This window comes from Eleutherodactylus coqui, chromosome 2 (assembly GCF_035609145.1).
Source record: "Eleutherodactylus coqui strain aEleCoq1 chromosome 2, aEleCoq1.hap1, whole genome shotgun sequence".
NCBI classification, from domain to species: Eukaryota; Metazoa; Chordata; class Amphibia; order Anura; family Eleutherodactylidae; genus Eleutherodactylus; species Eleutherodactylus coqui.
Window position 1 is genome coordinate 218,533,970 of NC_089838.1, and position 25,145 is coordinate 218,559,114.

Below are 25,145 nucleotides of genomic sequence, written 5' to 3' on the forward strand. Positions count from 1 at the left end.
TATAATTATATAAGTATAGCTGGTATGAGCATATATTGTGTGCCTTTTTATGCGCGCAAAAATACACAGCATGCTCTATTTTCATGTGCATTTTCGCACAAAAATAGCACATATTGAACTAATTAACTTAATTGCCCATTACAATCAATAGTAGCATGCTTTTTTTGCACATGCCTGTGCGTGTTTTACTGTATTTTTTGTTCACGCTGTACAGTAAAACACAGGCATGTACAAAAATGAAACATTCACTGCGCAAATGCACACGTAAATGCGCTTATGACTTTGTGACAAGGCTAGGATAAGTCATCAATTGCATTTGTTCAGAAGACATAGTAACATAGTAACATAGTTTGTAAGGCCGAATGAAGACAATGTCCATCTAGTCCAGCCTGTTTATCCTCCTGTTTTGTTGATCCAGAGGAAGGCAAAAAACCCCAACAGCAGAAGCCACATACCCCTTTTGGGGAAAAAATTCCTTCCCGACTCCCTAATGGCAATCAGACTAATCCCAGGATAAACCCCTAATAGTTCCTACCTGCCTGTATACCCGGATTAACAATTAACCTAAGATTTATAACCTATAATATCCTTCCGCTCCAGAAAGACATCAAGTCTCCTTTTAAACTCCTCTATGGATTTTGCCATCACCACATCCTCAGGCAGAGAGTTCCACAGTCTAACTGCTCTTACAGTAAAAAACCCTTTTCTGTGTTGGCGATGAAACCTGCTTTCTTCTAGACGTAGCGGATGCCCTCTTGCTACAGTCGCAGTCCTGGGTATAAACAGATCATGGGAGAGATCCTTGTATTGTCCCCTCATGTATTTATACATAGTTATTTGATCGCTCCGTAGCCATCTTTTTTCCAGGGTAAATAATCCCAATTTGGATAGCCTCTCTGGGTATTCCAGTCCCTTCATTCCATGTACTAGTTTAGTTGCCCTTCTTTGAACCCCCTCCAGCACTGTAACATCTTTCCTGAGCACCGGTGACCAGAACTGTGCGCACTATTCCATGTGAGGCCTGACAAGTGCCTTATATAATGGAAGAATAATGTTCTCGACCCTCACCTCTATACCTCTTTTAATGCGCCCCAAGACTTTATTAGCCTTTGCAGCAGCTGACTGGCATTGGTTACTCCAGTTTAGTCTATAATCCACTAGTACCCCCAGGTCTTTTTCCATATCACTTTTCCCTAGCAGTACCCCATTTAGTGTGTATTGGTGACATCCGTTTCTCCTGCCCATGTGCATAACCTTACATTTATCAACATTGAACTTCATTTGCCATTTTTCTGCCCAGGCCCCCAGCTTATCCAGGTCCATTTGTAGCCGTACATTGTCCTCCGTTGCATTGATTATATTGTATAATTTTGTGTCATCTGCAAATATTGATATTTTACTGTGCAGTCCATCTATCAGGTCGTTAATAAATATATTTAACACCTTCAACGTTTAATGAATACTTTAGTGAACTTTTTTTTTTTTTTAACTCTTTTATTATTGGCATTTAAGAACATACATGAGCAGGTTACAAAAAATCTTCGTAACAAATAGAGATGAGCGAGCACCAAAATGCTCGAGTGCTCGTTACTCGAGTCGAACTTTCAGTGATGCTCGAGAGTTCGTTTTGAGTAACGAACCCCATTGAAGTCAATGGGCGACTCGAGCATTTTTGTATATGACTGGTGCTCCGCTAAGGTTTTCATTTGTGAAAATCTTAGCAAATCACCAAAGTCATGTAAAAAACACAGAAAAGGATAGGGCAGGCGAGGAGCAACATGCAGGGCTACATTTCGGGCTCCGAGGTCTCACTATTAAGCCACAATAGTGACAAGAGTGAGACCCCCCCCCCCCACACTGTCAGCATAATGATTGTTCTCCTCTTCCACAGCTGTAACAGCTGTGGCAGAGCAGAACGATGTTAGCCCATTGAATTCAATGGAGCCGGCAATATAGCCGGCTCCATTGAATGGGCTGCCGGCGAGCGCGGGATGAATTTTCGGGAAGGGCTTAAAAATATAAGCCCTTACCTTAAAATCATTCTAAAATGTGTAAAAAGTGAAAAAAAAATATACTCACCTTGTCCCGGCTGAACGATGTTAGCCCATTGAATTCAATGGAGCCGGCAATACAGCCGGCTCCATTGAAAGCAATGGGCTGCCGGCGATCGCACAATGAATTTTCGGGAAGGGCTTAAATATATAAGCCCTTCCCTGCAATTCATCCAGAAATGTGTAAAAATAAGAAAAATATATATACCCACCTGGTCCCGGCAGACGGAGTTCAGCTGCGGCCGGCGGCAGTTCTCCTGAACTGCTCTCTGTAGTATTCAGCAGCCGGGGATGTAAAATCCCCGCCTGCTGAATGAGTTGCCTCTGATTGGTCACAGCCTGACCAATCAGAGGCAGCTCTCACTCACACCCATTCATGAATTCATGAATGGTGAGTGAGTGCTGCCACTGATTGGCTCGGCTCAGCTGTCATTCAGCTGAGAGCATCTCGATCACCCTAATACTCGAACGAGCATCAAGCTCGGACAAGTATGCTCGCTCATCTCTAGTAACAAACTATACGTTTCAATTACAGTAGCGACTTCGCCACTAGATGTCCAAGAAAACTTTCTAGTTTAATGTTTTTTTGTGTATAAAGCATTACCTTGCCCACGCATATACCTTCCATTTTTATTTCTCCCCATTATCCCCCCTCCCCTAGCCTCCAACAATCTTAATGCCATGTTAAACAACAAATTTGTCCAGCTTTGAATTGTCAATGCTCAATATGCTCTCTCTCTCTCTGTGTGTGTGTGTGTGTGTGTGTGTGTGTGTGTGTGTGTGTGTGTGTGTATGTATATTATTATTATATATATTAATTTTGTTTTTTTGTGGGGATGGGCAAATTTCGGTTTGCCATTGGACTCCATGACTACTGTGTATGGCATGGCAAGAAGTGATATATCCTAGCAATGTGCCATAACTTTACAAGTTGGGAATAAACCTTTAAATAGAATATCTAGTCTGTAAACTGAAGTTAAATTATAACGAATGAGTAAGAGTGATCTAAAACTTCAGAAGGCATTTGGTTGCAATTATCAGTAGTGAAACCAGTTTTTAAGTTTTATGAAGGTTTTATAACTTTGTTTTTCAAGTACAGTAAGATAAGTAGCAATTCAGAAACTGTGAAAATTGCTTATCTGTGCTCGCTTTGTCAAATATTGCAGAACATGCAAATGTGAGTAATCTGTGTGTGTAATATGCAAAAACAAACATCTGAATAGGAGGAAATAGTTCATCCCAACACAGTCAAATGTCATGACACAATGGACAGAGAGAAGAGCAGAAAGCATTGAGCTGAATCTTGAAAGAATAATTTAGCTGATTCCAAAGCTTTATTCAGGTATAGTTTTTCTGCTAAAATTCTGTATTAATGTGACAGAAAGAGTATCTGTACTATATTCCTTCAGATGCCACATTACAGAGCTGCTTTTTTCGCTAGAAGAATTATTTCTACTGAGGGTGAGGTTATGGCTCCATAACAGAGTTGCAGGGACTCGATGTACATTCTTGTTGACATACCTTTGCAGCTGCATGAGACCTGATATTTTCAGGTGGGTGTCATGAATCTGTTATGTTGATAGGAATGATAAATAGTCTTCTAATAATGGAATATGGTCTTAGAAAATGTTGTTAAACAAAGGAACTCTGTTTATGTAAATTACTCAGTTTTTAATGCCAGTTTTTTAAACAAGTTTATGGAAAAACATAGCTATTTTATACCGAGTGTAGATAAAGGCTGATCCAGTCTTACTGGTGTCCTATATTGAAATAACAATAGTATACTTGAATAGGGAGGCATGGATGTGCTACACGATGATATGGCGCATGGGCACCTGTGGGCCCCAGAACATGGATTTCAATTTTGTGTTGTGGCCCCTGTAAGAGAGAGAAAGAAGGAAATTTAATTGCACATTTGAAGAGAACCATGTGAGAAGCAGATATCCGCTTACCGCATCTCTTTAAGTGCCGTGGGACTGCTACTATGACTGAAGTAAGGAAATATATGTTCTAATAGTATAGTCTATACAATACCGTACTTGAAAAAGGCCAAGACGGATTGGTATACGAGTCTACTGCAGACAAAGGTGGATGGGGGCCACTTCGATCATGCTTTCGCATAGACCGCATTACCGGAACGTACATTTCCTTACTTCACTTATAGCAGCGGTCCTATGGTACTTAGGGAGATGTGGTAAGCAGATTTTTGCTTCTCACATGCTACTCTTCAACTTTAAAATTGGGTTTTACGCTCTCACTTACAGGGGCTCAGTTGCTCAGTTGTATACAGCCGGTCAGGCTGTTCACATCTCTATCCGTTCGATACTAGCTATTCTTACTGCACAGTCTTACATCTATGACTGTTGCAGTATTGAGCTGATTTATAGATGCAATCGCTCCATCTGGATTGCAACTAAGTTTACCATCCCTAATATTAGCTAAGTGTGCTGCACGGTCTTATATCTATGACTGGTGCAGCACTTAGCAATTTTTGATGCAATCTCCTTATGTTTGCTTGCATCAATCCATACCATCCTGATGATACAGCTTTATGATTGAGCTGTTGAAACGCGTAGATGGTTCTATGTTGGTTCTATTTGAGATGGTCTCATTTGATTAAGTAATCAGTAGTGAGTCTTTTTATAGACCACTTACTGTTAGTTCATCACTGTGCTATCAAGTGAATTAATAGACTAAGCATCAGGCATGCATGTGCATTAAATCAGTCTTGCCTTAGATGCTGGTTCTATTTGAGCTATCTAAACGGAGTTCAGTAGAAGATCAGGTGTTAGGCGATTGTTGGACCATGAATTAGTCCTGCCTTTCACACCAGATCTTTAAGTACTTTATAACTTATGAACAGCTGCACTTTTCTATTTTCCGCTGTCACTGTTATAAGTACTTAGTGCTTATTCAATATAATTGAAATAAGAATAAGCACGTTCTGGCAGCTTGGTGTATTGCTGTTAACAATACATCTTAGCTAACAGTTATACACCATATCTATTGATACTTGGGACAGTGGTTACATATCCTCCCACCATCCAATGAGTTCGATCCATATCATTTAATGGTGGAACTCTTGCATGTCATAACCATCATATGAGCATGCATACTTTCATCGCTATTCTATCATCAGGGGTGTAGCTCCTGTTTCTATATCACTACCACTTACTGTCAAAGGGTGATAGTGACAGGAGTTTAAATATCCTCAGAAAACATCTCTGTGATAGCTTATGCATCATAGTTTGTGGATCATTGGATCATCCAGTATTAAATTATCTTGTGATTATACTATCAATGTCACAGATACACTAGATCAATCTTAAACTATTGGATGAGATCTAACAGACTGTTGGATATATAGTGGATGTTGATACACGGTGAACACACGGTTAGACGGTATCTACTGTGTGGGGAATCTTCACCGTGTTAAATACAACATCGCATGGTAACCATAATATCACATAGGTCCTAGATATCAAACGTATGGTACGGTGCCATTTGGTCGTGACAGGCACGATACTTATCATAGATTAATCACGCCCTTTTGCATAAAATATTTTAATTTTTTTTAAAAATAAAGGTTATATTTTATACTATATTATTTAGTGGTTCCCTCGGTGATCCACTTACAGGGGCTACAGTAAAAATTTGAAATCCAAGTTCTGGGGCCCCCAGTGGCCTCTGTGCCATCTTATCATGTAGTTATTATAATGTCAATACAGGACACAAGTATTGAGATATAGCACTGGATCAGTCTGTTTGACTACAGCCTGTATATGTCTTACATGAAGCTACTTGTACTGGTAACATTTGCATCCAGTAAACTCAAGTCTATTTGTTAATATATTATCATGTCACATAGAAAACATTGCAGAGTATGGTATGATGTACTGCACCATAGCCATATACGAAGGGGTACCCAAAAAAACCCCAGGAATCTCCTTCTGGTGGGTGGGGCGTTACTAGGACAGGCTTCTGTTTCATGCTCAATATCTGCGGAACAGATAAATGGTTCTTCCATAATGACAATGAACCTGCCCACACAGCACTGACTGTTAACCCTTTCTGCTCCAGGGCGTAAGTTTACCTCCTGACAGCGGGTACTTCCCGCCAACAGGGCGTAAACTTACGTCCTGGGGATAGCGCAAGATCACAAGCAATCTCACGCTATCTGGCAGTGGAAGCCAGCTGTCAGTGATAGCCGGCTTCCCGCTGCAACAGCGGGGGTGTATCAGAGATGTGCCCCCCCTCCCGCTGTTAACCCCTTTCCTCCTGCGATCTATGTAGATCGCGGAGTGGGAAGGGTTTACAGAGGGAGCGCACTCCCTCTATAACATTGATATAATCGCAGATAGCCCAGCTGATTGCCATGGTAACAGGATGCCAGATACCAGCATCCTGTATTGCCAGTGCCTGTGATCGCTGTAATTAGTGATAAGTAGAGATGAGCGAGCATACTCGTCCGAGCTTGATACTCGTTCGAGTATTAGGGTGTTCGAGATGCTTGTTACTAGAGGCGAGCACCACGCGATGTTGGAGTTACTTTCACTTTCTTCCCTGAGAAATGTGCGCGCTTTTCTGGCCAATAGAAAGACATGGAAGGCATTACAACTTCCTCCTGTGACATTCCAGCCCTATACCACCCCCCCTGCAGTGAGTGGCTGGGGAGATCAGGTGACACCCGAGTATTAAAATCTGCCCCGCCCGCGGCTCGCCACAGATGCATGCTGACAGAGATCAGGGAAAGTGCTGTCTTGCTGTAGCTGCTATAGGGAGAGTGTTAGGTGTTATTTTAGTCTTCAAGAACCCCAACGGTCCTTCTTAGGGCCACATCTGACCGTGTGCAGTACTGTTGAGGCTGCTGGGAGCAGTGTTGCACAATTTTATTTTTTATTTTTTTTGTATATCGGGCATGCAGACCATAGTGTCCTCAGTCTGCAGTCATTTTACAGAGTATAGGGGCAGTACTGGTGAGGCAGGGACAGTGGGAAAGGTGAAAGGTATACTGGCTATATAGGCAGTGTGGTTGTTCCCACAAAGTAAAAAAATATACAATATTTGGCCTGCCTGTCAGTGCCTTCAGTTTACAGAGTCTCTGCTGGGGGTAGTAGTTGGTGAATTAATACCCAGCCTTGCGCATAATTGTTTCTTGCCTCTGCAGTGCGTTACGTACGCGAAGTCAGCCTCCAACAGGGCAATCGAAATACAGTGTATATCACAGGCAGTGTGGTTGTTCCCACAAAGTTAAAAAATATACAATATTTGGCCTGCCTGTCAGTGCCTTCCGTTTACAGAGTCTCTGCTGGGGGTAGTAGTTGGTGAATTAATACCCAGCCTTGCGCATAATTGTTTCCTTCCTCTGCAGTGCGTTACGTACGCGAAGTCAGCCTCCAACCACAGGCCAATAAGCGGCACATTTAATTACAGGGTTCTGTTTCTGCTAATCTCGTAATACACCATGCTGAGGGGTAGGGGTAGGCCTAGAGGACGAGGGCGAGGATGCGGAGGCCCAAGTCAGGGTGTGGGCACAGGCCGAGCTCCTGATCCAGGTGTATCGCAGCCGACTGCTGCGGGATTGGGAGAGAGGCAAGTTTCTGGTGTCCCCAGATTCATCTCACAATTAATGGGTCCACGCAGTAGACCTTTATTAGAAAATGAGCAGTGTGAGCAGGTCCTGTCGTGGATGGCAGAAAGTGCATCCAGCAATCTATCGACCACCCAGACTTCTACGCCGTCCACTGCTGCAACTCTGAATCCTCTGGCTGCTGCTCCTCCTTCCTCCCAGCCTCCTCACTCCATGAAAATGACATATTCTGAGGAGCAGGCAGACTCCCAGGAACTGTTCTCGGGCCCCTGCCCAGATTGGGCAGCAATGGTTCCTCTCCCACCGGAGGAGTTTGTCGTGACCGATGCCCAACCTTTGGAAAGTTCCCAGGGTCCGGGGGATGAGGCTGGGGACTTCCGGCAACTGTCTCAAGAGCTTTCAGTGGGTGAGGAGGACGATGACGATGAGACACAGTTGTCTATCAGTGAGGTAGTAGTAAGGGCAGTAAGTCCGAGGGAGGAGCGCACAGAGGATTCGGAGGAAGAGCAGCAGGACGATGAGGTGACTGACCCCACCTGGTTTGCTAAGCCTACTAAGGACAGGTCTTCAGAGGACAAGAAGATAAACCAGATAGCGCCTCGAGGTTGACATTCAGTGGAAGCCAACACTATTTTGATCCTCCAGAACCCGGGGGAAGAGCTGCAGAAATAATTGGGGTCTCTCATAAGAGAGTGGTCCCAAAGAAATAGAATGCAAAAGAGCTATCAGCAAACAAAATTTTCTGCGCTCGATAAATAGTGTGTAACCACAAATAGTAATCTGTCAGAGAATATATAGGAGTTACACTTACTGGGGAGGAGGGGGGTATGATGACCATGGACCCCCTCCTTGAAGTGATGACTCCTTCAGCCTCCAAATTGATGTTTACCACACGTATTAGAAGTGAAGCAATAACACCTTTAATTCCACACTTCGCTAAAATAACAGGCGACGCGTTTCAGTGCACACAGGCACCTTTCTCAAGCCATAATACAACATAAAATCATCACATATATATAGAAAATGGATTACTTACAAAACATGCTGCTGGTGGGGGCAGCCATGATGGAGGCGTGTCATAATGTGCCGACGTCACGGCGCCGGTCACATGGTCGGCGTCTAGACATTCTATTGCTGCTGATAAGATATGGAGGCAGCCGTGATGGGGGGTGTCATAATGTGCCGGCGTCACAGCGCCGGTCACATGGTTGACATCTTGACACTGCTAATGAGACATGGGGGCGTGCTATGGTGTGCTGTGGTGAACCTACGTCATTGCGCCGGTCACCTGACCGGCGTCCCGACGCCCACCACTAAAAACATCTCCCGATGGTGGTGGCTATATTTATGGCATGTGTTAGATTATACAGCGTCATCGCGTCAGTCAATTGACCGGCGCGGTGACGTGTGTCAACGCAAGGAGCGTCTGACAATCGCGGCCCTGGTAGGGGCAATGTCTAGTAAGCCCACGTCATCGCGCCGGTCATATGACCGGCGTTCTGACGTACTGATGTTGCTGATGTATCCTGGCAACGACGGCCATAATAGGGATGTATTTTCCTGGCGGTAGAGGCCTTGATGGGGGCAGTGTCTAGTGAGCCCACGTCATTGAGCCGGTCACATGACCGGCGTTCTGACGTATTCATGTTATTGGTATATCTTAGCAACATCGGCCATATTGGGGGTATATTAACCCAACGCCGGCAACCTAATCGGCGTCTCACTATCCTACCAAAGGGAGATATTAGAACATTTTTGATATATACGTGGTTAGCTCACAATGCCTCAATAAGGTCACCTAATCAATTTTTACTCAGCCTTTATCCAATAAGTTGTGGGCGATATCATATATAAGAATAAATTCATGCATTATGTCGTAACATTATTAGGAATTCATGCATTGTGGGCGATATCATATATATAAGAATAAATTCATGCATTATGTCATAACATTATTAGGAATCTATCAGGAAGGCAGTATTTTGTTCAATTAAAATTCATTAAACATTATTCATATTAATTCTGGTCTTTCGTATTTTGTTAAAAATGCAATCAATGGTTTGTACATATCAAAGAAGAGAATTTTCCTAGTATACACTAGCATTCAAAATTCGCTAAAAATATATTCACATGATATAGAAAACCTTAAAAAATTAAATGAAAAAGAGTTTTTTTTAAAAAATTTTTTATTTATTTATTTTTTTTATTTAAAAGTTTTTTTCCAGAGTTTCATTCAATCCTCTTGGATTCAATGTTTGTAGTCGGAAAATCCAGTACATTTCTCGTTTTTTAAGCAAGGAAAATATTTCTGGTTTGACCTTCTCAAGGGGTGTAACTTTTAAACCTCTGGCGTCTTTATTATGTTCTTTTTTAAAATGTTTTGAAATGCTGTGTTTTTCGAAACCATTCACTATGTTGTTGCGATGTTTGTTGATACACGTTCGTAAAGGATTAATAGTGCGTCCTATATACCTTAACCCACAAGGGCATTGTAGGAGGTATATCACGAATTTGGAGCTGCATGTCAGAAGTGATTGGATCTTGTGTGTTTTCTTTGGAGTTGTTATTGATAATGGTATTTCTTTTTTTCCATGCGTGATATGTGTGCAGCATTTACATCTAGAAATTCCACATTTGAATGCACCTTGGATGGGTTTTAGCAATTGATTCGCATCTTTTGTAACTTTATTCTGTTTATTTTTTTGTTTTTTAAAAGGACAAGAGGGAGCTAGTATGTCTTTAATTGTTTTATTTCGTCTGAACGTAACTATTGGTCTTTCAGATAGATCTTTTTGTAAAAAGGGGTCATCTTTTAAAATGTTCCAATGCTTCTGCAGAATATTTCGAATTCCTCCATGTTGTATATTGTACTTTGTTATAAATCTTGATTGAAGGCTATGGTTCTCTTCTTCCGCCCTTTTCTTTTTTCGTTCCTGGTTTCCTCTTTTTTGTTCAGTTGTTCTTGTCAACGCTTTCTTGTAGGCTGTTTCAACAAGTTGTGTAGGGTATTGTTTTTCATGGAATCGTTTTTTTAATATTACTGATTGCGTAATGAAGTCCTCAACTTTGGAACAGTTCCGACGCATACGTACAAACTGGCCATATGGAATATTACTTTTCCACGATTTTGCGTGACAACTAGTAAACTTTAAATAGCTGTTTGTGTCGGTAGGTTTAAAATAATTTTTTGTGTTAATTACTTTTCTATCGTCAATAAAAATTTCAACGTCCAGAAAGACTATACTCTTTTGACTAAAATTTCCTGTGAACTCGAGTCCCCATTCTCTCGAATTTAAATTTTTTATAAAATTCTCTAATTCATATTCTTCTCCTCCCCATATAAAAAATACATCATCAATAAAACGACGGTAAAAAATAATATTTTTATCTTTTATCTCTTCCTCCAAGGCTCCCATAAATAGGTTGGCATACGCCGGCGCAAATTTCGTGCCCATGGCGGTACCTTTGTTTTGAATATAAAAACGATCTTTATAAGTAAAATAATTATTTTGTAGAATAAATCTGATTGCTCTGAGAATAAACATTTTTTGGTGATCCGGCATGGATGTATCCCTAGTCAAAAAGTGATTGACTGCTGATATACCCTTCTCATGTGGGATGTTCGAATATAAGGATGTTACATCCAAAGTACACAACCAGTAATTTTCTTGCCAACTGTTCATTTTTAATGCTTCCAGAAAGTCACCGGTGTCCTTAATATATGCTGGTAAATTAATTACAATTCTTTGTAATTGATGATCTACGTATTCTGATAATGCACATGTGATCGAGTTAATTCCTGCAATTATTGGGCGTCCTGGAGGGCTCTCTTTATTTTTGTGTGTTTTTGGTAAAAAGTAAAAGTATGGGGTCTCCGGTTCTTTGTTGCAAATATAATTCCTCTCTTCTTTCGTGAGACATTTTTCCTCTAACGCTTCATCTATTAATTCATATAGTTTCTGAGATATTTTCTTCAGAGGATTTTCGTATAGCCTAGTATAATATTCAGAATCTCCCAGGATCCTATTGGCTTCTTTTTCATAGTAGTCAATGTTCATGATCACCGTCGCTCCTCCCTTATCTGCCCTTTTAATTACAATTAGGTCATTTTTGGCTAGATTGAGAAGTATACTTCTCTGTTTTGTATTTTTATACCCAAATGCTGGTACATTTGTATTACACAGTGTAGTGAGATCTTTTAATACTTTCTGGTAAAAAGTTTCGATATAGCATCCCTTGCTCTCTAGAGGGTAAAAACGACTTTTTGGTTTTAGTGTAGTTGTTATAAGGTCAGGTATATCAGTTTGCGCTAACTCTTGTAATCTATCACTCCCTGAAAGATTTTTTATTTCAAAATATCGTTTGATGGTTAATTTTCTAATGAAACAATTCAGATCGACGAATAAGTCAAACAGATTAGCCTTTGTAGGGGGGCTAAAGGATAAACCTTCGGAGAGGGCCTCCAGTTCTTTTCTTTTTAACAAATATTTTGAGACATTGAATATCCCTTTTAGTTCTTCTTCTTTACCTACTATTTCGTTTGCTGATTTCCTTTCCATTTTTTTGTGTAGTTTTTTCCCGCTCCTTCTTCCCCTTCTCCTTTTGACAATCTTCTTGTCTGGTTCTGATGTGTTCTGGCTGGATTGTAGAATTCTGTTATTTTCGTCCTGGGGACTGGGACTGGTTTCACCATTCTGGATGCTAAACTCCGTGTTGTTACCGGACTCATTTGTGCATCTTGTCGGGGTCTGATCTGCAAGGTCATCGGTTTCTTGAGTGTCATTTCTCCATTTGGGGTCTTGGAGTTCTGTTTACATCCCTATTATGGCCGTCGTTGCCAGGATACATCAGCAACATCAGTAGGTCAGAACGCCGGTCATATGACCGGCGCGATGACGTGGGCTTACTAGACATTGCCCCTACCAGGGCCGCGATTGTCAGACGCTCCTTGCGTTGACACACGTCACCGCGCCGGTCAATTGACTGACGCGATGACGCTGTATAATCTAACACATGCCATAAATATAGCCACCACCATCGGGAGATGTTTTTAGTGGTGGGCGTCGGGACGCCGGTCAGGTGACCGGCGCAATGACGTAGGTTCACCACAGCACACCATAGCACGCCCCCATGTCTCATTAGCAGTGTCAAGATGTCAACCATGTGACCGGCGCTGTGACGCGGGCACATTATGACACGCCCCCATCACGGCTGCCTCCATATCTTATCAGCAGCAATAGAATGTCTAGACGCCGACCATGTGACCGGCGCCGTGACGTCGGCACATTATGACACGCCTCCATCATGGCTGCCCCCACCAGCAGCATGTTTTGTAAGTAATCCATTTTCTATATATATGTGATGATTTTATGTTGTATTATGGCTTGAGAAAGGTGCCTGTGTGCACTGAAACGCGTCGCCTGTTATTTTAGCGAAGTGTGGAATTAAAGGTGTTATTGCTTCACTTCTAATACGTGTGGTAAACATCAATTTGGAGGCTGAAGGAGTCATCACTTCAAGGAGGGGGTCCATGGTCATCATACCCCCCTCCTCCCCAGTAAGTGTAACTCCTATATATTCTCTGACAGATTACTATTTGTGGTTACACACTATTTATCGAGCGCAGAAAATTTTGTTTGCTGATAGCTCTTTTGCAGGTCTTCAGAGGGGGAGGCAAGTGCAGCAGCAGGGCAGGTTGGAAGAGGCAGTGTGGTGGCCAGGGGTAGAGGCTGGGCCAGACCGAATAATTCACCAACTGTTTCCCAAAGCGCCCCCTCGCGCCATGCCACCCTGCAGAGGCCGAGGTGCTCAAAGGTATGGCAGTTCTTCACTGAAAGTGCAGACGACCGACGAACTGTGGTGTGCAAGGTTTGTTGCGCCAAGATCAGCCGGGGAGCCACCACCACCAGCCTCACCACCACCAGCATGCGCAGGCATATGATGGCCAAGCACCCCACAAGGTGGGACGAAGGCCGTTCACCGCCTCCGGTTTGCACCACTGCCTCTCCCCTTGGGCCGCAACCTGCCACTGAGATCCAACCCCCCTCTCAGGACACAGGCACGACCGTCTCCCGGCCTGCACCCACACCCTCACCTCTGCTGCCCTCGGCCCCATCCAGCAATGTCTCTCAGCGCAGCGTCCAGCTATCGCTAGCGCAACTGTTTGAGCGCAAGCGCAAGTACGCCACCACGCACCCGCACGCTCAAGCGTTAAACGTGCACATAGCCAAATTGATCAGCCTGGAGATGCTGCCGTATAGGCTTGTGGAAATGGAGGCTTTTTTGAAAAACATGATGGCGGCGGCGGCCCCGCGCTACTCTGTTCCCAGTCGCCACTACTTTTCCCGATGTGCCGTCTCAGCCCTGCACGACCACGTCTCCCGCAACATTGTACGCGCCCTCACCAACGCGGTTACTGCCAAGGTCCACTTAACAACGGACACGTGGACAAGCACAGGCGGGCAGGGCCACTTTATCTCCCTGACGGCACATTGGGTGAATTTAGTGGAGGCTGGGACCGAGTCAGAGCCTGGGACCGCTCACGTCCTACCCACCCCCAGAATTGCGGGCCCCAGCTCGGTGCTGGTATCTGCGGCGGTGTATGCTTCCTCCACTAAACCCTCCTCCTCCTCCTCCTCCTCCTCCCCCTACGCAACCTCTGTCTCGCAATCAAGATATGTCAGCTGCAGCACGTCGCCAGCAGTCAGTGTCACGCGGCGTGGCAGCACAGCGGTGGGCAAGCGTCAGCAGGCCGTGCTGAAACTACTCAGCTTAGGAGAGAAGAGGCACACGGCCCACGAACTGCTGCAGGGTCTGACAGAGCAGACCGACCGCTGGCTTTTGCCGCTGAGCCTCCAACCGGGCATGGTCGTGTGTGACAACGGCCGTAACCTAGTGGCGGCTCGGCAGCCTCACGCACGTGCCATGCCTGGCCCACGTCTTTAATTTGGTGGTTCAGCGCTTTCTGAAAAGCTACCCATGCTTGTCAGACCTGTTTGGAAAGGTGCGCCGGTTCAGCGCACATTTCCGCAAGTCCAACACGGACGCTGCCACCCTGCGGACCCTGCAACATCGGTTTAATCTGCCAGTGCACCGACTGCTGTGCGACGTGCCCACACGGTGGAACTCGATGCTCCACGTGTTGGCCAGGCTCTATGAGCAGCGTAGAGCTATAGTGGAATACCAACTCCAACATGGGCGGCGTAGTGGGAGTCAGCCTCCTCAATTCTTTACAGAAGAGTGGGCCTGGTTGGCAGACATCTGCCAGGTCCTCGGAAACTTTGAGGAGTCTACCCAGATGGTGAGCGGCGATGCTGCAATCATTAGCGTCACCATTCCTCTGCTATGCCTCTTGAGAAGTTCCCTGCAAAGCAGAAAGGCAGACACTTTGCGCTCGGAAACGGAGGCGGGGGAAAACAGTATGTCGCTGGATAGTCAGAGCACCCTCATGTCTATATCTCAGCGCGTTGAGGAGGAGGATGAGGAGGGGGAAGAGACAGCTTGGCCCACTGCTGAGGGTACCCATGCTGCTTGCCTGTCATCCTTTCAGTGTGTATGGCCTGAGGAGGAGGATCCTGAAAGTGATCTTCCTAGTGAGGACAGCCATGTGTTGCGTACAGGTACCCTGGCAACATGGCTGACTTCATGTTAGGATGCCTTTCTCGTGACCCTCGCGTTACACGCATTCTGGCCACTACGGATTACTGGGTGTACACACTGTTCGACCCACGGTATAAGGAGAACCTTTCCACTCTCATACCCGAAGAGGAAAGGGGTTAGAGAGTGATGCTATACCACAGGACCCTGGCGGACAAACTGATAAACTTCCCATCCGACAGCGCTAGTGGCAGAAGGCGCAGTTCCGCGGGCCAGGTAGCAGGGGAGGCACGGAGATCGAGCAGCATGTACAGTACAGGCAGGGGAACACTCTCCAAGGCCTTTGCCAGCTTTATGGCTCCCCAGCAAGACTGTGTCACCGCTCCCCAGTCAAGGCTGAGTCGGCGGGAGCACTGTAAAAGGATGGTGAGGGAGTACGTAGCCGATCGCACGACCGTCCTTCATAACGCCTCTGCCCCCTACAACTACTGGACACGTGTAGCTGGACACGTGGCCTGAACTCGCGCTGTATGCCCTGGAGGTGCTTGCTTGTCCTGCGGCTAGCGTCTTGTCAGAGAGGGTGTTTAATGCGGCTGGGGGAATCATCACTGATGAGCGTACCTGCCTGTCAATCGACAGTGCCGACAGGCTTACACTCATAAAGATGAACAAGCCTGGATTTCCCCAGACTTCTCTTCTCCACCAGCGGACAGCAGCAGTACCGAAATAATACGTAGGCTGCACCCACGGATGGAAGCATCGTTCTCTCTCACCATCAAAAACGGGGACCTTTTAGCTTCATCAATCTGTGTATTATATTCATCCTCCTCCTCCTGCTCCTCCTATTCCTGAAACCTCACGTAATTAATGCTCATTAAAGCGTTGAAACTTGCACCTCAACCAATTTTTATTTTAACTGGGCTGCCTCCAGGCCTAGTTACAAATTAAGCCACATTAACCAAAGCGATTAATGGGTTTCACCTGCCCTCTTGGTTGGGCATGGGCAATTTTTCTGAGGTACATTAGTACTGTTGGTACACCAATTTTTTTGGGCCCTCGCCTACAGTGTAATCCTAGTAATTTTTATGGGCTTCGCCTGCACTCATGGTACAGTAAGGTGTGTGGGGTTGGCCTACACTTTTGCTACATAAATGTAACTGGGGCCTTGTCTATACTGCAACTACTGAAATGTGAAAGAGACTGTTATCTCCCTAAACTGCTGCAACGGGAATGTTACTGTGGCCTGTCTTGACTGCTACTATTACTGAAATGGAACTAAGACTGTGCTCCCCCTATGCTGCTGCTTCGGAATTGTTACTGGGGGCCTGTCTGGACTGCTACTACTACTGAAATGGAACTAAGACTGTGCTCCCCCTATAATGCTGCTAGTGATATGTTACTGGGGCCTGTCCCTAATGCTACCGCTGAAATGTTACTAATTCTGGGCTCTGCCTATACCGCTGCTAATGCTATGTCACTGGGGTGTGGAAACGGAGGCTTCCCAAAGACATGATGGTGGCGAGGCCATTTCCCACCAACGCGGTTACTGTTAAGGTGCATATAACCACGGACACATGGCGAGGACACGTAGTGCCTCAAAAACATCCCCCTCCTCCTCCAACAATGAAAACATTCTTGGCAAATACCTTTGCATTGGTCCGTCTGGTGGCAGTCCAAGAATTTCACCTTTACCGACACAACAAGAGAGCCCCCCCACCATCCCCCCGCCACGGCCCACTTAATCCTGGCCACATTCCGAAAACCAACTAAATAAAACCGTGCTACTAGGTCCGCAGTCGCCACCACATTCCCACCAACGCGGTTACTGTTAAGGTACATATTACCACTCTGACTGGGGCATGCACTGTGGGTCGAAGCACACCTGTATTGTATGTGACGTTAGCTCTGCTGAGCAGGGCACTGCAATGGGATACATTTATGTACCGCCGATGGGTTCCAGTGAGTCACCCATGCTGTGGGTCCACAGGGACTTCACATTAGGGATTTGTACCTGCCAGTGTCTATGAATTAAAAACCCCAGTCAGGTTGGGGCATGCAGTGTTGGCCGAAGACCACCTGCATTTAATCGGACGTTAGCTTTGCTGTCCAGGGCACTGCAATGGGATATATTTATGTACCGCCGGTGGCTTCCTGGGACCCACCTATGCTGTCGGTCCACACGGAGTTGTAACTGCATGTGTCTACTTATAAAGAACCCCAGTCTGACTGGGGCATGCAGTGTGGGCCGAAGCCCACCTGCATTAAACCTGACGTTACCTCAGCTGTGCTGGGCACTGCAATGGGATTTATTTATGTACCGCCGGTGGGTTCCAGGGAGCCTCCCATGCTGTCGGTCCACACGGACTTCACAATAGGGAGTTGTACCTGCCTGTGTCTACTTATAAAAAACCCCAGTCTGACTGGGGCATGCAGTGTGGGCCGAAGCCCACCTGCATTTAATCTGACGTTAGCTCTGCTGTCCAGGGCACTGCAATGGGATACATGTATGTACAGCCGGTGAGTTCCAGGGAGCCACCCATGCTGTGGGTGCACACGGAATTCCCATTGCGGATTTGTACCTGCCTGTGACTATTTATAAAAAAAACCAGGTCTGACTGGGGCATGCAGACACCTTGACAGAATGAATAGTGTGTGGCACATGGGTTCCCCATTGCTATGCCCACGTGTGCAGCTCCTGATGGAGGTGGCACAGGATTGGATTTCTCATTGCTTCTGTACAGCATTGTGGGCTATCGCCCCGCCCCTTTTAAAGAGGGTCGCTGCCTGGCCCTGCCAACCCTCTGCAGTGTGTGCCTCCGGTTCCTCCTCATGGCAGATGCACTTATAAATAGACATGAGGGTGGTGTGGCTATGAGACCAGCGTGTGGCATGAGGGCAGCTGAAGGCTGCGCAGGGACACTTTGGTGTGCACTGTGGACACTGGGTCGTGTGCGCGCGCGGGGGGGGGGTTTGGGCAGCATGTACCCCAGGAGAAGTGGCAGCGGAGTGTCATGCAGGCAGTGATTGTGCTTTGTTGGAGGTAGTGTGCTGCTTAGCTAAGGTATGCCTTGCTAATGAGGGTTTTTCAGAAGTAAAAATTGTTGGGAGAGGGGCGGCCCACTCTTGCCGCTGTTGTGGCTTAATAGTGGGACCTGGGAACTTGAGATACAGCCCAACATGTAGCCCCTCGCCTGCCCTATCCGTTTCTGTGTCGTTCCCATCACTTTATTGAATTTCCCGGATTTTCACAAATGAAAACCTTAGCGAGCAACGGCGATATACAAAAATGCTCGGGTCGCCCATTGACTTCAATGGGGTTCGTTACTCGAAACGAACCCTCGAGCATCACGAAAATTTCGACTCGAGTAACGAGCACCCGAGCATTTTGGTACTCGCTCATCTCTAGTGATAAGGCATTGCAGGAGAGAAGTCCTGCAATGCTTTATCACAGCGATCATCAGTGCTATGGTGAAAGTCCCTCAGAGGAACACAAATGGTGTAAAAAAAAAAAAAGATCAAAATAATGTACAAAAAATAAAAATGTAAGAATGTTTAAAAAAAAAACCTTTTTAGGTGTTTTTTCTAATATTAGCATCACGGAAAAAAATTCAATCTGACATATTTGGTTTCTTTGCTTGCGTAACAATGTGTGCAATAAGTGTCACATGCTATTTAATCATGCACTGTAGAAAACGTTAAAAAAAGCTAAGGCAAAATGCTAATTTTTAGCATTTTGCCTCCCAAAAAACGCAATAAAAGTGATCAAAAAAGCAGTATGTACTCTAAAATGGTACCAATAAAAACTACAGCTCTTCTACCAAAAAATAAGCCCTCACAGAGCTCCGTACATAGAAAAATAAAGAAGTTACAGGTCTTTGAATGCAGTGATTTAGAAAAAAAAAGCTTTCCAAAAAAAGGGTTTTTATTGCAAAAAAGTGGAAAAACCTAGAAAATAATAAGAATTTTGGTATCGTTGTAATCGTACCAGCCCGCAAAAAAAAATATTGTGTCATTTATGCTGCATGATAACACTGTAAAAAAATCTATGGCAGAATTGATGCGTTTTCTCTCCCTGCTATAAAAAAATAAATAAACGTTTTACAATATACCGTATATACCGGCGTATAAGACGACTTTTGAACCCCGAAAAATCTGCTCTGCAGTCGGGGGTCGTCTTATGCGCCGGTAATACAAAAAAAAAAAAAGTGTAAAAAAAAAAAATTTATTACTCACCTCCCACGGCGTTCTGTCGCGCTCCGGCGGGATGTCGCTCGCTCCGGCAGGCTGTCGCTCGCTCCTCGTCCCCGGCGCAGCATAGCTTTCTGAATGCGGGGCTTGAAATCCCCGCTTCCAGAAAGCTAATACACACGCCGGCGGCCATGACAGCATTGAATGGCTGTGATTGGCTGAAGGCGCACGTGTTAGCAATCACACCCATTCAATGATGTCATTGAATAGTGTGATTGGCTGAAGCCACGTGTGCTTTAGCCAATCACAGCCATTCAATGATGTCATGGCTGCCGGCGTGTGTATTAGCTTTCTGGAGGCGGGGATTTCAAGCCCCGCATTCAGAAAGCTATGCTGCGCCGGGGACGAGGAGCGAGCGACAGCCTGCCGGAGCGAGCGACATCCCGCCGGAGCGCGACAGAACGCCGTGGGAGGTGAGTAATGAATTATTTTTTTTTCTCCACTGTATACCGGCGTATAAGGTGACAGTTGGGGGGTCGTCTTATACGCCCCGTCGCCTTATACGCCGGTATATACGGTAGTCTGTGTACCCAAAAATAGCACTCATAAAAACTACAGTTCGCCACGCGAAAAACAAGCTCTTATACTGCTGTGTTGACAGAAAATTAAAAAACTTATGGCTTTTGAAAAATGGAGATGAGAATCCACCAAAAATCGTTGAGTCTGTAAGCCCAAAATAGGCCATGTTCTTAAGGGGTTAAGCAATGTTTGAAAAAAAAAAACTGGCATGACACCCCGGCCTCACCCTCTGTATTTACTTAAACTCACTCTGTACACAGGAAAAGGAAAGAAAATTTCACAGCTGCATGTTATTTGTATGAATGTGATTGTTCCCAGCAAGAGAAACCACGTAATCTTGTAGATATACCGTTTAATGGCTAACAAAAATACATGATGTTACAGCGAGCTTTCGAACCAACGCAGGGTTCTTCTTCAGGCTTAAATGGATTGGATCTGAAGGGGCATGGTGGTCAGGCTAGAAATGCTACTGACATTTTTAACTAAACACTGATAAGGGAGTGAAAGTTTATGGTCCCTGAATTACTGTTGATGGGGGTCTTATCTGTGCAATAAATGTCTCACACCTCCCATTCACGTATAAATCCTGGGGAATAATTTAACCCAGTATTCAACATGTCAAAATTTATCAATTTATATTCCCAAATTCTTCTGTGGTTTTGTGACTTGAAACCACCCTTCAATATCAAAACTCTCATATCTTCTATGTCATGTGCATGGTTAGAAAAGTGCTCCGCCACAGGTAATTCTCTTTTTCTGTGTTTAATCGTGTGGCGATGAGATCTCATCCTCACTTTCAGTCTTTGCCCTGTTTCTCCGACATAAAGCCCCCCAACAGGACATTTACTGCACATGATCAGGTACACAACATTGGATGTGGAACATGTGAATGTCCCTGGGATCTTCTAGTCCTGCTGTGTGTTAGGGATCCGTATCCTGTCCGCAGTCAGTATATGTGAGCAGGTCTTACAGCTCCTTACATTACAGGGAGAAGTTCTTTTTTGTGTGTCAGAAGGTAATGCACTCCTGACTATAAAGTTCCTCAAGTTAGGAGGTTGCCTGTAACACAGAAGGGGAGGGTCCGGGAATATGGTTTTCAGACGGTCATCCTTGTGTAGGGTATGGTGGAGTTTCTTTGCGGTTTTCCTTAGTACCTCTAGTTGCGGATTGTAGGTCACTACTAGAGGCACACAATTGTTTCTTTCCTTCCCCTTGTATTGGAGTAGTTGATTCCTGGGTATTCTGGTGGCTCTAGTGATTTGGTCATCAATTGAGGTGGGATGGTAGCCCTGATTTAAAAATGACCTTTTAAGATGGTACAAATGTTCCTCTCTGTCTGTTGGGTTGGAGCAGATCCGGTTATACCTGATGGCCTGGCTGTAGACAATGGACTTTTTGATGTGTTTAGGATGGAAACTGTCCCATCTGAGGTATGTAGGCCGATCAATCGGTTTTCGGTATAGGGATGTCTGTATTTAGTTGTTTAAAATCTTTATGGTGGTGTCCAAAAAGTTGATTTCTGTATGCAAGTAGTTTAATGTCAGGTTTATGGTGGGGTGAAATGCATTGAATCTTTCATGGAATTTTATTAATTCTTGTTTGGTGTGGGTCCAGATGATCATGATGTTGTCAATGTAGCGGAAGTAGGCCAATGGTTTGCTGGGGCAGGAGGCCAGAAAGTCATTCTCCAGTTTTGCCATAAAAAGGTTGGCATATTGCAGAGCCATTTTACTGTCCATGGCAGTCCCGGTGAGTTGCAGGAATATCTCTTTGCCAAAGGAGAAATAATTGTGTGTGAGGATAAATCTAGTGAGTTGTAGCACTGCGTCAAAGGCGACCCCATTGGCCTCAAGGTGCGCCTGGCAGGCAGTCAGTCCACCCTCGTGTGGGGTGGTTTCAAGTCACAAAACCACAGAAGAATTTGGGAATATAAATTGATAACAACCTTTGACACGTTGAATACTGGGTTAAATTGTTTCCCAGGATTTATGCATGAATGGGAAGTGTGAGACATTTATTGCACAGATAAGACCCCCATCAACAGTAATTCAGGGACCATAAACTTTTACTCCCTTATCAGTGTTTAGTTAAAAATGTCAGTGCACCTCTTGTAGCACTTCTAGCTTGATGACCTTTCCCCCCCCAACAGTAATCTAGGGACCATAAAACTTTCACTCCGCTATCAGTGCCTAGACAAAAAAAGTTTTTTTGCTGTTGCAGAATTCCTTTTAAGTGCGAACCAATCACATCCATGTCTGTGCCTTGTCATAAGTATGTATGTTATAAGTGTGTATAAATATCCATGCCTCTTCAGACCCAATCCATTTAAAGCCTGAAGAAGAACCCTGCATTGGTTCGGAAGCTCGCTGTATCATCATGTATTTTTGTTAGCCATTAAAAGGTACCATATCTACAAGATTATGTGGTTTCTCTTGCTGGGAACAATCACATTTTGCTCTACTGGCTAACACCATACCAAACCTTTGTTTTCATTATTTGTATGAATGAGCAATCACAAAGCAGGTGAAAGATTGAACAACTAATTGAGAAGAAAATCACTGGAGCCGAATGCAACTTTCCCCAACAACGCTGGCCAGCATACCACCTCAGAAAGGTTCCATAGACATTCACCTAGCAACAGAAACCTGTACTAGTAACTCCCCTCCCACCAGAAGCAGATTCCTGCTTCTTTTGGGTACCCCAAAAGACAGTTAATGCAGTTTCTCTATTGAAAAAAAGTCTGTCAAGTTACTGAGTAGAAAGTAAGAAAACTGGATTTGCCAGTCCTTTATGAAATGTCACACTCAATTTGCTTAATTGTTGGCTACTTATGTTACTAGTTATGTTAGTTTTGCAATTATAAGATGATTGTGAAATGCAGCATATACTTAAACACTCTGTCTTACTGCAGAAATATCTTGTGAAGGATGTGAAGTGGATATAGAAAAGGACGTTTCATAAGGAGACTTCGGGTGTTTTTGGCACTTATAAAATCACGGACAATGGCAAACTATTTCAACATATGCCTATGTAGACCGACTCTAAACCAATGTCTCATTTTTGGAAGTGTTCTCTTCTTCCTTACAATAGTGTTGAAATATAACCTGGACTTCAACCTGAGCTACAGCAATCAGAATTGTGCTCTATGGAGTGAATATTGCAGGAATCTGTACTACCAGGATTTAAAGCTTTTAGCTTCTGGGACAAAGAACTGCTCGAAGATCATCAGTGGTGACCTAGATGAGGTAAAGAAAACTCAGATTGATAATTTGATTGTCACAAATAGAAGAGTACTTGCCACAGACAAAGACTATTTAGAACTAACTAAAGACTGTACAAACTTTAAAAAGCTGAAAAAATATGTCACATTTAGTCTCAGTGACAAAGAAAGAAATTATCCAATTGCTTATTCCATGGTAATCCATGAAAACATTGAAATGTTTGAAAGGCTCTTACGATCAATTTACATGCCTCAGAATGTTTACTGCATACATGTGGACATGAAATCATCCGAAACATTCTTTGAGGCGGTGAAAGCCATAAGTTCATGCTTACCTAATGTATTTGTGGCATCTAAACGGGAGCTTGTGGTCTACGCTTCATGGTCTCGGGTCCAAGCTGATCTAAACTGCATGGAGGACCTGTTGAAGAGCAGTGTTGCCTGGAAGTATGTTATAAACACGTGTGGAACAGATTTCCCTTTAAAGACAAATGCTGAAATTGTCAAAGCATTAAAGCTTTTAAATGGCAAAAACAACATGGAGTCTGAGAGACCGCCTTCATATAAGAAGAGGCGCTGGGAATATGAATTTACAATTGTAGACTCTATCGTAAAGCAGACCAAAATAAAGAAAAAACCACCACCAATAAATATTCCAATTTTTAGTGGCAATGCCTATGTAGTGCTCACCAGAGACTTTGTGCAATCCTTGTTTAAAAACTCCATAGCAAAAAAATTTTTAGAATGGGCTAATGACACATTTAGTCCAGATGAGTATATTTGGGCTACACTGCATAGGCTTCCCGAGATGCCTGGATCTGTACCCAGTCACATCAAATATGATAAATCAGACTTAAATGCATTGGCCAGATTGGTGAAATGGGTCGGCCTAGGAGGAGACATGGAACAAGGAGCTCCATATCCTGCATGTAGCGGAAAGTACAGAAGACAAGTGTGTGTTTATGGGACAGGGGACTTGCACTGGTTGGCCCAGCAACACCATTTCTTTGCTAATAAATTTGATCCAAGAGTCGATGATCATGCGATCCAATGTTTGGAGGAATATCTCAGGCACAAGATGTTCTATGGAAATATTGTGTAATTGATACTGTAGTAGTAATTTATTAACTTCAACCTTTGTACTTATTATCGCTGCTAACTTCTTCCTTCCTTTCATTTCATCTACAGTATATGTTTATTATGCATAATTAAAATGCAATTAGATTGCCAGTATTAATTTCAGTAGAATAGAGACTGGTTGTAGAAAGTTTGTCATGTTAATCAGATCTAACCAGCTTGCCAGTATATGTAGAAAAACAGATTATGGGAGAGAATTTGTCAGTGCTTTTTGTAGGGCTTGGTGAAGTGGTGGGGCCAGCAGTGGTCCAACAAATTAACTGTAATTTAAACCAGCAACTGGTACAAATTATAGCAAATGGCTATCCTAGCTACTGTAGTTGGAGTAGGTTTGATTTTCTAATGCACAGAGAGCAAAAAGATGAGCTAAATTTATTAAAAGGTGTCAGCTACATAATACATTTGGCATAACTTTCTCTTGTATACTGCTATAATAGTCGGAATTTAGTAAGTTTCTTTCTATAAGTTTTTGTTGGGAAAGCACACTGATGTGTGCGAGTGGTAAGGTCCAAACCCTGGAACACCCACCCAACAGCAGAATGCTGGAGGTGCAATATTCTCTGGGGCTTCTTTCTGCTGTTCTGTGAGGATCGTAGGAATCAGACCCTGAGCAATCGCTTCTTTCTGCTGTTCTGTGAGGATCATAGGAATCAGACCCTGAGCAATCACACATAAATAGCCTAAAAATGGGCCATCAATGGGTTTTCTGTTAAAGGGTAGTATGTCATTTTCAGTGAGTCCCATAACATAAAGTGGTGACTGCATGTAGAAGGGAAGCCAAGTT

General features: G+C 44.1%; 1 protein-coding gene across 3 annotated transcripts in view; it reads left to right on the forward strand.

Annotated features, from left to right (window-relative positions):
* Positions 1-24,760, forward strand: part of LOC136612269 (beta-1,3-galactosyl-O-glycosyl-glycoprotein beta-1,6-N-acetylglucosaminyltransferase 3-like) — a 50,168-nt gene extending 25,408 nt beyond the window's left edge. For 2 of the 3 annotated variants that reach the window (XM_066592499.1, XM_066592500.1), the window contains exon 2: positions 22,916-24,760. In XM_066592499.1, the coding sequence (XP_066448596.1) occupies positions 23,007-24,326 (1,320 nt within the window). In that variant the 5' untranslated portion in view covers positions 22,916-23,006 and the 3' untranslated portion in view covers positions 24,327-24,760. Of the gene's footprint in view, positions 1-3,317; positions 3,394-22,915 lie in introns of those variants that run through there. The other variant, XM_066592498.1, reaches the window with a different exon arrangement.
* The last annotated feature ends 385 nt before the right edge of the window (positions 24,761-25,145 follow it).